Here is a 12,362-nt window from a genome sequence, read left to right as displayed (position 1 = left end):
GGGCAGGGGTAGGTATGGCGCAGGCAGGGGTGGGCAGCGGTGGGCGCGCTGCCGGGCGCTTCGCCGCGCGGCCGCACAGACCTTCCTTGATGGAGCAGGACAAAGGTTTTGTTCTTCTCCCAACAGTGCAGCCTTGTGCGGCCGCGGGCAGCGGCGACAGGCAGCAGTCAGCGCGGCCCCGTGCTCCCACGCCACGGCGCAGGGGGGGAGTTTCTCCTCCTTTGTCTGCTCCCGGCCAGGCAGCTGCCGGTACGCGGCAGCGCCGGAGCAGCCGGGGAAGGGCCTCGGCAGGATTCGCGGAGCACGGCGGCCGCAGTTCCCTCCGCCCCGGCACAGCCACCGGCCCGGCCCCGCCGCGCTGGCAACGAGCAGCGACCCCGGAGGAACCGAGCTCTTCATGACGGAAACCCGACCAGGGAGCGGGGACGGCAGCCGCGCCCGGGGACGGGGAGGACGGCAGCACTGGGGACAAGGACACTCGCGCCCCGTCCCCTCCCCCGGCGCCCGCGGTCGGCCATGGGGAACGGCATGAGCCAGGTAACGGGGGGCGCGGAGGTGGGAGACCCTCACCTGGCGGCTGCCCCTGCCGTGCCAAGCGGCGTTTCACCGCCCGGCACGGGATCCGGCTCAGAGCTCGGCTCTCAGGCAGCTTGTTTTCCTGCCAGCAGAGTGGGTAAAACCGGAGGAGAAACAGAACGGGACACTGCGCCAGGGCCCGTCCCGACAGCTGCTTAGGGGGTGTGGAGGGCAGGGGTCACAGCGAACCTCTTCGAGGGAGGGGGGGAACCTTTCCCAACACCTCTAACCCCAGGGAACCAGCTTCAAGCACACACCGGGAGCCCTGTGAGACCCCGAGCCTGGTGGTCCCACACCCCCTGCTTGGTGGGGCCAGGCAGTGCATGGGACTCAACATCAATCCTAGGCAGAGGGGGTGGGTGCTATTTTATTTATGTGCTGCCCCGTTTTCTCCTGCGAGGAGCGGGTCAGCAGGGTGCTGGGGACAGGCACGTGCTGTTTATTCACGGTTCAGTGCCCTGCCCTTGGGAGCTGCCCTTGCTAACTGGCTCTCTCCCACCGGTTCCTCTCAGTGCCGCAGCTGCCGAGTTAAAGGCACCCCGTCCGTAGAAAATGGATCTAAAATCTTAGGAATCATAAAAAAAAACCCCAAACCTCTTTAAGATGTTCAACTGAGAGAAACATTTCCTGATGGGAGCAATGAGACCAGTGTGAGCCCAGCTGTGCTGGTGGAAATCACCTCCACTTGCCCTGGGCACCAAACACTGCTGCAGGGAGAAGCTGGGGGAGAACCGGCGGGATACAGGATTGAACAGCCCTTCACTGCCCGGGCTGTGAGTGAGGGAGAATATAAAATAGCTCCGTGTCACAAGGGTTGCAAGGTGTCCTGCTTCTGCATCTGCAATGCTGTTAATAGAGGCCTTGTCAAGTAATTATCTTCTCATTATGAGAAGTGGAATTTCCCAGGGGAAAATGCGCTGAAGGCACGGTGTCCAGAGCAATCTGTGCCTGGCCTGTGAGAAATGGGCTCCCTGCAGTGCAGAGTGAGGGGAACAGAGCTTGGGGCTGGGAGGGGGACAGCCAAATGCCCCCCAAGCGTCTCTGTGCCTGTTGCTTTCCTATCTCTCAGGCAACAGGACTTACACAGGTCATGGGTATAGTCCAAGGCTGTACAGAGGTGTATGCAACTTGCTGAGCTCAGGTAATAAACCCCAACGGTGGATTTATTGATGATAAACAAGAGGAGCAATAAAAAAACTCCATGTCTGACTGCCAGCACCCATTAGGTGCAGCATCAGATGGCTGCAGGTGCCAGGGCTACATCCAGCCCCATGTCCTGGATGCCAGGGCAGCATCAGCCCTGGGAATACACAGGTCCAGTCTCACCACCACTGTTCCTGCCCTGGGGCTGGTGATGGTCACCTCAAATGCCAGAACTTTGGCCCCTCCAGCCAAAGTTGCTGCTTCCCACAGGGGGTCCCAGCCTGCTGGGTACCTCAGCACAAGGTCACTGCTCATGCTGCCGCTTCCCCTTGTGTTTGTTCCACAGATCCTTCCCGGCCTCTACCTTGGGAACTTTGTCGGTAAGCAGAACCCAGATGCTGCAGAGATGTCCTCCAGCTGGGGAGTGGGGCTTGCTTGAGTTGGTGTCTTCCTGCCTGCAAACTCTGCCCGACACCCTGCCTGCTCCCACTGCCCTGCCATCACCCACCACCCGCTCTGCTCTGCCACCCGGTTTGGGCTGGCAGCAGTGGAGTGGAGGCATGGTGGGGAATGCAAGGCAGAGACCCTCTGCCTTTGTATGGTTTCCTGATTTAAAGGCTGCCCTGAGCTCTTCGGACACACAGGGTGAAGGGGCCAAGGTGGGGGGAAAGGGATCCTGTGCTGGGAGCAGAGGAGCTGGTGATGTCGCACCAGTGTGAGGAAGCAGGACTGGGGCACCTTGGGGTGATGCTCTCCCGTATAGGAGGCAGGAGGGGGCTGCCCACCCTCAGGAGGGAATTTCTCCCAGAGGCAGAGTCACCCTTTCTCCCACCAAGCCACTATTTTAAGGGGTTTGCATTACCAGGGAACAATTCATGACCAAGGCTTGGCATCTGCCATGAAAAAACAGCATTTGTTAGTACTCCCACCTCCCTCATGGGTCCTTTGGCAGCTTGATTCCTGCAGTAAGCTCTGGGAAGGTTTAAAACCACTGGTGTGAATTGCTAAGGAAATGTCACTGGAATGGCAGCCCTGTGCTCCCTGCACCCCATGGAGCACCTCAGGGTGGGCTGGGGGGCATTGGCTGTGGCTTGCTGGGAGCAGAGGGACAAGGACACCCAGCTCCCAGGTTCATCACAGGGGTTCCTGTGGGCAGCTCTGCTGTGGGGTCTTGGCCTGATGCCACCTGAGCATCGCTCTGCCAAGCAATCCAGGGTGACAACGAGATTCCAGGCCTGCAGCATTAAGCTCACAGAGATGTTTTCTCTAACTGGAAGCTTTTTCAGCCCCTGTAAGCTTTGATTCCACTGTCACTACTTGCTGTCACTGCCTGCCGAGGGAGATGGGAAGGTGGCAGGTGCTCTGTGAGTCCCCACAAGGGTCCCCACGTCCCTCCCCACATGCACAGCACAGCTCCCCCACGGAGTGTCTCCCTCGAGACTCACTCCTATTTAAATTCACGTCATGCCATCAGCACATCGCGGTCTGGATTCCCGAGCCAAGGTTTTACACCACGTGAAATTTAAAAACCCAAAGGAATGAGACGGGGAAATGTTCCTCCTCCTGTCCAGCCACTCTTGCAGCATCCGCTGGTCATGGCATGAAAGGGAGACACTTGGAAGTTGCCCAGGAAGAGGAGCACACTCCCATCCCAGCACAGTAACTGTTGTGCTGCACCAGAGACCAGGATTCACGGCCAGGGTGCTGAAGGGTTAGTGCGAGGCTGGGCACCGTCGGGACATTCCTGTCCTTATGGCTGCAGAGAGGACACACCAGAGCACTGCTCATGTGTTTTCTACAGAAAACCAAGAGTTGATATGAATTCCTGCAGCTCCATAGTTCACAAGATAAGGCAGATCCCTCAGGCTGCAGCAGGTCCCAGCGCCGGGTGTGTCTGCCCAGGGAGGTGCAGGCAGGGCTCGAGTCTCCTCCCAAACTGGGGACAAGTACAGGCAGGAGGGACACAGCCACAGAGAGTGTTTCTCTGCAGGTGTGAATGCTTCCGCCAAAACATGCAGCAAGGGCAAGTGCCTTTACAGGGAGAGGTCTGTGGTTTGGGATCACGGGGTTTGCATTCCAGATTTCCATGTTTGCCCATGTCTGCGCTGCTGCTCGTGGGGGTGGGATGCAGTTGATCTGCTGGAGAAAGGCTCTGAGTGTTGCCAGGCTGCAGGAGCATGGTGGGTGCACTGTGGGAAGAGGAGGGTAAGAAGTGAATACACGTTGATATCTAATTTTATCCTTTAGATGCCAAAGACCTGGAGCAGCTGAGCCGGAACAAGATCACCCACATCGTTTCGATCCATGAATCCCCCCAACCCTTGCTGAAGGTAGGATCCTGCACCCCATACCATCATGTAGATCCCTGCAGCTCCTTCCATGCTGCATCTTCCTTCCCCCTCTGAGCATCCCACAGCACATACACCTCTCCCTGCTCCCAGAGGAGCTGGACAGCCCCCCTGGCATGGGAAACTGCCTTGTGACTGTAACCCGGCCTTGAACACTGACAGGAAACAATTTCCAGCTTTCCAGCCTCATCTTGTTTCCCATCCCCTCCCACAAGTTGCTGATGTCCCCCTGCCCTCCCCTTCACTCAAGGGAGAGTGTGGCCCCATCCCCACCTCGGGGGATGCTGGTGGGGGGTGGGTAGTGAAACTCCACAGGCAGCTCTGGGTGAGGAGCAAAGGTCCTGCCAGCCCAGCTGTGAGCACATATGACACCCTGACTGCAGTGCCTGAGCTTTTCCTCCTCCTGTTGTGTCTTCCAGGATATTACCTACCTCCGCATCCCCCTGCCGGACACCCCTGAGGCCAACATGTGAGTACTCTGAGGAGGCCAGGGAATGCTTGAGGGCTGGGGTCTGCAGGGCAACCAGGGGTGAGGGCTCACTGCACCCCAAGCCCTTGAGGTGCTGCCTCCAGCTCCTCAAGCACAGCCACCCACAGGCTAAAGGTGTGATGCTACAGTGCTGGGGACCACCCCTGGACCCCAACAGCATCCCAGTTTAGTGACCACTGTGAATGGCTCCAAGCCCTGGGGTGAGGCAAGGGGCAGCCCCTCTGCAGCACCCATGGACAGGAGCAGTGAGCATCCTCCCGGGAGTTGCCTGGAGAGGGGAGAAGAGGTAAAGGGTGAGGAGCCAGCCAAGGGTGCTGGAGTAGCTGAAGGTGTGAGCAGCCAACATCCCACTGCCCCAGCACAAGTCACAGGGCAGCCCCATCCATCCCCAGCACAGCGTCCCCTGCTGCGTCCCCAGCATGGCATGAGCTGGCAGATCCACCTTCCCTTGGGAATCAACAGCACTGAGATGCTCAGGTCTCAGCAGTGGCTGGCAGAGCCCCTCGAGCAACTCAAACACGCAGGGCTGCTCTGCCTGTGGCCAAAAATCCTGTTCCACCCCTGAACTTCTTATTCTGTCTGGTTTATTTTTCCTGCAGCAAGAGACACTTCAAGGAATGCATCAGTTTTATCCACCAGTGTCGCTTGCATGGAGGGAACTGCCTCGTCCACTGGTAATGTTTCTTCCCCCGTGCCTTCTGCCATGTCCTCCCAGCTCAGCAGAGATCCAGCCCCTCGCTTTGGCTGCAGACCCCTGATCAAAGCCAGCCTCTGCCAGAGGGCTCTGTGCCCACAGATCCACCCAGGATCCACCCTTGGCTGCAGCCTGTGACTCAAATCCAGCGGGATCCAGGCAGTCCTGGAGCCAGGGCAGCTTCTTGCTGCAGCTGAGCGTGTGGGATGAACGGGGTTCGGGGCAGGCAGCCAGGCAACGGCCACTGCTCCCATTCCCTGGGGAGGAGTGGGTATTTATAGGCACTGATGGCCAGGACCTTGGAAGGGCTCAGACCTCCGGGAGAGCGAGTCCTCGGAAAAGAGGAACTGCTATAGCTGAGGCACAGGGGTGGAGGAAGAGGCGAGCGTGTGGGTTCGGTGTGCGCCACCACCCAAGCCCTTCTGCACTTTCTCTTGCCAGCCTCGCCGGCATCTCCCGCAGCACCACCGTGGTCGTTGCGTACGTCATGGTCGTCACGGAGCTGAGCTGCCAGGAGGTGCTGGATGCCATCCGAACCATCCGGCCCGTCGCCAACCCCAACCCCGGCTTCAGGCAGCAGCTGTCTGAGTTCGGCGGCAGCGCAGCCCGCAAGGTGGGACCGGCCTCTGCCACCTGTGCTCTGCTCTGCTGAGCCTGCCACGGGTCTCAGAGCAAGGGCAGGTCCTGAGGGCACTCAGGTTTCTTCCCCACTCCCTTTTCCGGCAGGCTTGGACCTGCCCTTGGAAACTGGTGCCTTATTTTGCTTCTCGCTCCTTCCCCAGGTCCGCAGGCACCTGAAGCAGAGGTATGGGACATCCCCTTTCAATGATGAGGAAGAAATAAAGGCCTTGCTGCCAGCAGGGAGAGAAGGAACATCCAGGACAGAGGGAGCTCAGCAAGGACTGGTCCCAAGAGCCAGAGACATCCGAAGCACGAGTCCCTTCCTGCTGCGGGTGAAGAGGACGTTCTCCTGCATCCCAGCTTGTCTGAAGTGACCCCAGCCAAGGGAGAGCAGCGAGAATCACCCAACAGCCTGGGAGAGATGAAGGACAAAACACAGTGGGATGGGGAGCACTGGGCAGGGACCTGCACCAAGCCCGTCTCCTTCTTCTCTTCTGGGCTGGGAGAATGCCACCCTCTGTGTGGGTGGGATCCATGGGCACTGCCGGACTTTGCAGCACATGCTGGGCTCATCCTCTTCGCATCTGGCATGCTGGGTCTCTGCCCTCAGGTCACTGCAGGCTCCTGTTTGGGCCATAACACAGAGGGGGTCTCTCCCGCCACGGGCCAGCTCCCAGGTGTTGCCAGCAGCAGCTTTAGCACTTGGGTACCCACTGCACAGGCCTCAGGGTGCACAGGGTGCAGGAGAGCTGGCGCTCCCCTCAGAGCATTTTCCCCACCAGCAGCACAAGCTCCCAGCATCCAGGTGGCTGCGGAGCAGGGACACGCCAGTGTGTCAGCAGGTAATGCCACCACACTGCCTCCTAGGCGAGGGTCCGGCTCCAACCTGGCCAAGCACAAGCCCTGAGCAAGCACTGTAGCTTTAGGAATCCATTGCACCCCATTCCTGCCCATCCCAGGGCACAATCTGCAACAGGTGGGAACCAAGCGTTTAACCTGGCCAGACCTCACTAGAGCCTTAAGCCATTTTGCTTAAAGACTTTCTATGTCCCCGAGTAATAAACATCCCTCCTCTGCCATCTGACTCCCCTGTGGTTGGCTGGGTTGGAACAGGGATGCTGAGGAGGAAGGTCCTGGTGTGGGGTCCCCCTATACTCCTCCCAGCTTCTGCTATTCCAGTTCCCTCCCTTCCAGGCCAGGGCTCTCTGGCACCCTTTGTCCCCCCAGCACCTGCACCCCAGGACCACACGTGGATGGATGTGTGCCTCATGCATAGCTGCACCCTCCCATTGCTGGGACATGCTATGCCAAGGTGTTTACACCCAGGGATTCCCCTGTTCCCACTGTAAGCCACACAGGGCCCCTCCAGCCCAGCTCAGCAGCACAGCAAAATGTATTTATTTTGGCAGATCTGGTTTGCACAACTTGGAAAGCCCCGGGCGAGGGCAGGGTTAGCTATGAGTTAATGTTTGACTCCTTTTTGAAGCTCGTTTCTGCGTGAAAAGTTTAAGGGTTAAGCAGCTTCACCTTCCCTGTGCAGGGAGCAGCACAGTGGGGAATCCGGTGTGGAATCCGGCTCCTCATCCTCATCGCTGATGCCCGGGTAATTGGATCCCCCGGGGTCCCGCGTCACCGCGCGGCTGTCACAGCACATGAAATCCCCGGCCGATAAAGCTTATCCCGGCGGGGCTGGGGCTGGCAAAAGAGCCGGCGGCTGCGATTATCTCCCGGCCTTGAATGTAATCTCTGCAAGCCACTGAGAGACTGTGCAATGACCCCTTGCCATTGCTCCGCTTCCCAAGGCAGAAAGGGGACGTGTGGATTCTCCGTCCGTCAGTCCCAGACCCTTTTCCCGGAATGTGGCCCCCCCGGCACGCCCAGCAGAGAGTGGTGCAGGGGCTGCCTGGGCTTTATTCTGCACCAGAGAGGCCCCGGACAGGCTCAGTAAGGAGAGAAAATCCCTGCCTGCGTGGCTGGGTCATCCAGCCGGTGTGGCCCCATGTGCCCTCTGTGCCACGTGGCCACATCCTGTCCCCACGTCCTTTTGGAAAGCCCGCGACTGGGCGCTCTGCAGCTGATTATTCACTTGGAGGCTTTGCAGCCCCAGCAGCTCTCAAGAGCCGCGTTTCTCCTCCCTGCGAGAGGTGAATTTCTCTGACTCAAAGCTGGAAAAGAGACCTGAGGGGCTGCAAAAGGTGGCCGGGAGGGGGGCTGCAGCAGGGCAGGGGAGCTGGGTTTCCCTGCACAGCGACATGGGGCTCTGCAGCAGTGATGGAGGAACCAAGACTAGCGTCACGCCAGGGTGGTCCAGAGACCCAGCCCGTGCCCCGCTGAGGGCCAGCGGGGAGCTGGTGCAGGATGAGTCAGGCTTCCTCCCCGGCCCCGGCAGCCCTTGGCGCAGCTCATCCGCCCTTCCCACCCTGTTCCTGTCCGACTCAGGGTACAGAGCCCCGCGGGACAGACGTGAGCGGAGACGGATAAGAGCAGAGGAGAGATCTGAGAGATGGGAACATGTGACTGCTCACACCACCCTGGAAACCCCGTGCTGTTCCCGCAGCTCCCTGCAGTTCCCCACACCCGCGGGATGAGCTGCTGGTCCTAGGGAGGACACTGTCTCTGGGGCTGGGAGGTGTTTAGGTCTTCGAAGCAAGAGGATGGGGGAGCAGGGTCCCTTGTCCCCTTCAGGGAGCAAGTGAGAGTCCTAAAATCTAAGGGAAGGCACCCGGGAGGGGTACAGAGGAGTTCCACGTGCTTTCTAGTGCCTTTTCCCCTCTCCTGAGAACGCAATGTGCCTGTCCCCTCCCCTGCGGGTGCAGGGTGCCTGTGTTGAGAAATACGCCCAGTGCGAGTATCTCTGTATGTAAACTACCAGTGCGAGCTGCACATTGTGTTCTGGATGATAGGAAAAGGCTGAGCCTCAGGTAACAGCAGGGAATGGGCGCCCACCCTTTCCCTCAACCTGCGGCACCGGCTGGGCTGGGGGTTCATCACCCAGGACTCTGCAGGAGCCAATGAGCAAGCGGAAGAGCCTAAAATCTCCACTGGTGCACGTGGGTGCCCAGACTGTGAGGGAGTGAAACCCCGGGGATGCCTTTTTTGGGGGTCTCTCCCGGAGTCACACTGCTGTACTACTCAATTACTACACCACTTTTTCCTCAACTCGGATGTCGGACACTGCTGCGGGAAACCTGAGGCAGAGAAAAAAATTTAAGATCCGTCCCCTCCGCCGTGGGGCAGCCAGAGCCGGCGGCGCGGTCCGGGAAAAGGAAAGTGAAAGCCGGCGCCGCTTTCGGTTTCGCCGCCGGGCCGCGATGGCGGAGCCGGGGTCGCCCATGCGGCTGAAGGAGTGGCTGATCGCGCAGATCGACAGCGGCCGGTACCCGGGGCTGCGCTGGGAGAACCGGCACCGGACGCTCTTCCGCATCCCCTGGAAGCACGCGGCCAAGCAGGATTACCGGCAGCAGGAGGACGCCGCGCTCTTCAAGGTACCCCGGGCTCCCCGCGGTCACCACCTGGCCCTGGGAGCGCCGGCGGGACTCGCCCCCGGGGCTCCGTGCGCACCCCCGGAGCTCAGCATTGCCTGGGGCTCCTCGCTGTTCAGCTCCGTGTGCTCCCCGCAGCCCCCCAGGACACACAGCCCCGGTTCCCCACTGTCCCCCCACCCCCCCGCCCCCCCAGCCCTGGTGCATTCGTACCGCGGAGGGTCCCCTTGGGCAGCGGAGCGGGGGGCCGGGGTGTGGGCAGCCCCCGCAGCACATGGCACCCTCTGTCCCTCAGGCTTGGGCCGTCTACAAAGGGAAGTACCAGGAAGGGACGGACAAGGCCGACCCCTCCACCTGGAAGACTCGTCTGCGCTGTGCCCTCAACAAGAGCACCGACTTCCAGGAGGTGCCTGAGCGGAGCCAGCTGGATATCTCTGAGCCTTACAAGGTGTACCAGATCGTGACTGACAGAGCCTGTGATGCAGGTACCTCCTCTTGTGCCAGATGTGGGGTTGCTGCCTGCACCATGACTGTATGAGCCCCGTGTCCCACGTGTCACCCTTCTTTCCTGCTCCTCTTCCTCTCTGGGTGTTCTGGGCAGCCAGCTGTCTTTCCTGGGGCTGTTCCTGCCTTTTACCAGGGGCTCATCGGTTTTTCCTTGCTCTCTGCAGAGGACAGTGACACACAGTCCCCAGGCAGTGAGGACCAGCAGGTGAGCTCGCCCCGTGCCATCTGGGCAGGGGAGAAGGTGGGACCCCCAAAACTCCCCTCGTCTTTCAGCTGCTCTCCTGGCTGGACACTGCCCATGGGGCATTGCTGAGAGTCCCCTGTGCCATGCAGCTGCCAGACTCAGGCAGGGGATCTACTGGTGCATGGGGTCCATGGCAGAGGCAGGAGCCAGCTCAGGGACCCCTGCTGCCAGCTCAGCCCTCACTGAAGCCACTCCTACCCCCAGGGCAGCACTGTGGGGAGTCTAAAGAAGGAGGAGAGCCAGAAAGATACACTGGAGACAGACCATGGATCTCCACAGCCCCTGCACTCTGCCCATCCAACTGAGAGAGGTGAGGAGGGTCCCTGTTGATGGGATGGGGCTGGGGGCAGGATGCACACACTTTCTGGCAGGAGAGATCCTGCTCTCCTGTCCCCTGTAGAGATGAAGACAGGGGCTGGGAACTGCCTCCTGGCCCCAGCAAAGCCACTTAATCATGTACTTAGGTGCTCTTATGTAGCCCAATAATGAGCAAACATGGTGCAAAGGACTCTGCTGCCCTCCAAGCCAGGAGAGCACCTGGGAGTCCCCGAGGACAACTACCCACGTCCCTTTACCATCTCGTCTCTGCCCTGGTCCAGGGAACCTCGCGAGGGGAGTCTTCTACGGCTGGAACCCAACCCACGGCCAGCTCCTCCCCAGACTCCAGTCCTACCTCCCTGTGGAGGATGTCAGCAACCCAGGTAGGAGCCACAGTGGTGGGCAGTGCCTTGGGTGGCTCCACCAGCCCAGACTGACTCTCCCCTCTCCCCAGATTACTGGCTCCACATCCGCCTCTACTACTGCAACGTGCTGGTGAAGGAGGTGACGGCCCGCACGGCCGAGGGCTGCCGCATCACCAGCCGCGCCGTGCCAGCCGACAGCGTGTGCCTCTACGGCCCTGTCTGCATGGAGCAGATCGAGTTCCCCCCGCCGCAGGCACTCAGCGGCCACGGTCACGCGGCCGCCATGGCCGGCGTGCTGGAGCGGCTCCTGCCCCACCTGGAGCGCGGGGTGCTGCTGTGGGTAGCGCCCGAGGGGGTCTTCATGAAGCGCCAGTGCCAGGGCAGGGTGTACTGGAACGGGCCACTGGCCCCGCACAAGAACTGGCCCAACAAGCTGGAGAGGGAGAAGACCTACAAGCTGCTGGACACACAGCAGTACCTGCAGCGTAAGTCCCGCCTGCCGCCCCAGGTGACCCCGATCTCCTCGGGATGCCCGGGCAGGTCCTGCTCGAGGCCGTGGGGACTCCCTGTCCCCTGACAGGGTTGGTGTCTTGCAGAGCTGCGGGAGTACCTGAGCAACGGGCAGGTCATGCCGCAGTACCAGATCCACCTGTGCTTCGGGGAGGAGTACCCCACCAGAGCCGGGCACCCCTTCCAGAAGCTCATCATGGCCCACGTGAGTACACACCGGGGCTGGTGACCCTGACCTGGGCACCAGGACCATGGCAGTGGGGGATACAGACCTGTGCCCATTCCATCGCTCTGTGCCTCCGCAGGTGGAGCCGGTGTTCGCACGGGAGCTCTTCCTTCATGCCCAGCGCTTGAGGCCAACGTTGCTCCACACCTCCCCCCAGCCCTGTGCCCCCGGCACCTCCAACACCGTTATTCATGTTCCCATCAAACAGCTCTGCCAGCCCTGAGCTAGGCAGGAGAGGAGAACTCAGTCACCATAAAGTCTCAGAGCAGGAGGCTCTGGGCCCCACGGCCTTACTCCAGCTGTGTGTCCCAAGGCAGAGTACACAGGGTGCTCAGAGCGAGGAATCAGATGCAGGCAGGTGCTGGCCAGGGTGGGTGGGCACTGCTGCCCCTGTGAGTGCTGTATTTATTGCCCAGGAGCTCCCGAAGTAGGATTTGCTGTGTGCCTGTTCAGCCAGTCGGGGCAGAGCTGGCTCCATCCTTGCACTGCTGGGACTTGCCATTTGTGAAACTTAGAAATAAAGGTTGTGTTTTGGTACCAGTGTCAGGGGCTGGCTCTGGTGTGGGGGACTGGTGCCAGCTTGAGGGGAGCACAGGGGGCTGGGAAGCCAAATCTGTAGAGTGTGGGCAAAGCCAACTCAGCCCCAGCTGCAAAGGAACAGCCCTGTTCCTGTGGTGGCTCCAGATCCGTCCTGCCCTTCATCTGAGCACCTTGGCAGGGCTGAAGGCAGCAACAAGGTGCCCGTTAGCTGCTCTACTGACCAGGCAACATGAGAACCTGTCCCAAAGGCACTCCCTGCCTGTGCCTCAGTTTCCCCTGGTGAGTGGAGTGAGTGGGC

At 60.4% G+C, this 12,362-nt stretch overlaps 1 protein-coding gene across 1 annotated transcript; it reads left to right on the top strand.

Annotated features, from left to right (window-relative positions):
- The first annotated feature begins 109 nt into the window (after nt 1-109).
- On the top strand, nt 110-12,077 carry DUSP15 (dual specificity phosphatase 15). Its single transcript, XM_027894953.1, has 16 exons — nt 110-537; nt 2,066-2,099; nt 3,967-4,049; nt 4,487-4,536; nt 5,157-5,231; nt 5,693-5,864; nt 6,034-6,243; nt 7,413-7,475; nt 9,070-9,357; nt 9,650-9,839; nt 10,026-10,066; nt 10,310-10,415; nt 10,630-10,806; nt 10,878-11,273; nt 11,385-11,503; nt 11,604-12,077. The coding sequence occupies exons 1-16, from the start codon at nt 517-519 to the stop codon at nt 11,745-11,747; spliced, it is 2,169 nt and encodes a 722-aa protein (XP_027750754.1). The 5' UTR covers nt 110-516; the 3' UTR covers nt 11,748-12,077.
- Nucleotides 12,078-12,362: the final 285 nt, after the last annotated feature.

Source organism: Empidonax traillii, unplaced genomic scaffold, assembly GCF_003031625.1.
Source record: "Empidonax traillii isolate 1590-97213 ecotype Southwest subspecies unplaced genomic scaffold, ASM303162v1 scaffold448:size1359114, whole genome shotgun sequence".
Lineage (NCBI taxonomy): Eukaryota > Metazoa > Chordata > Aves > Passeriformes > Tyrannidae > Empidonax > Empidonax traillii.
Note: the sequence above shows the minus strand (reverse complement) of the source record. Positions and strands in the feature narration are given on the sequence as shown.

Excerpts from the sequence above, each read along its gene's own strand:
- DUSP15 (XM_027894953.1), top strand. The coding sequence starts at position 517 with ATGGGGAACGGCATGAGCCAG. Across the intron at positions 9,358-9,649 it reads AGGACGCCGCGCTCTTCAAG|GCTTGGGCCGTCTACAAAGG; the intron begins GTACCCCGGGCT and ends TCTGTCCCTCAG. Across the intron at positions 11,504-11,603 it reads AGAAGCTCATCATGGCCCAC|GTGGAGCCGGTGTTCGCACG; the intron begins GTGAGTACACAC and ends GTGCCTCCGCAG.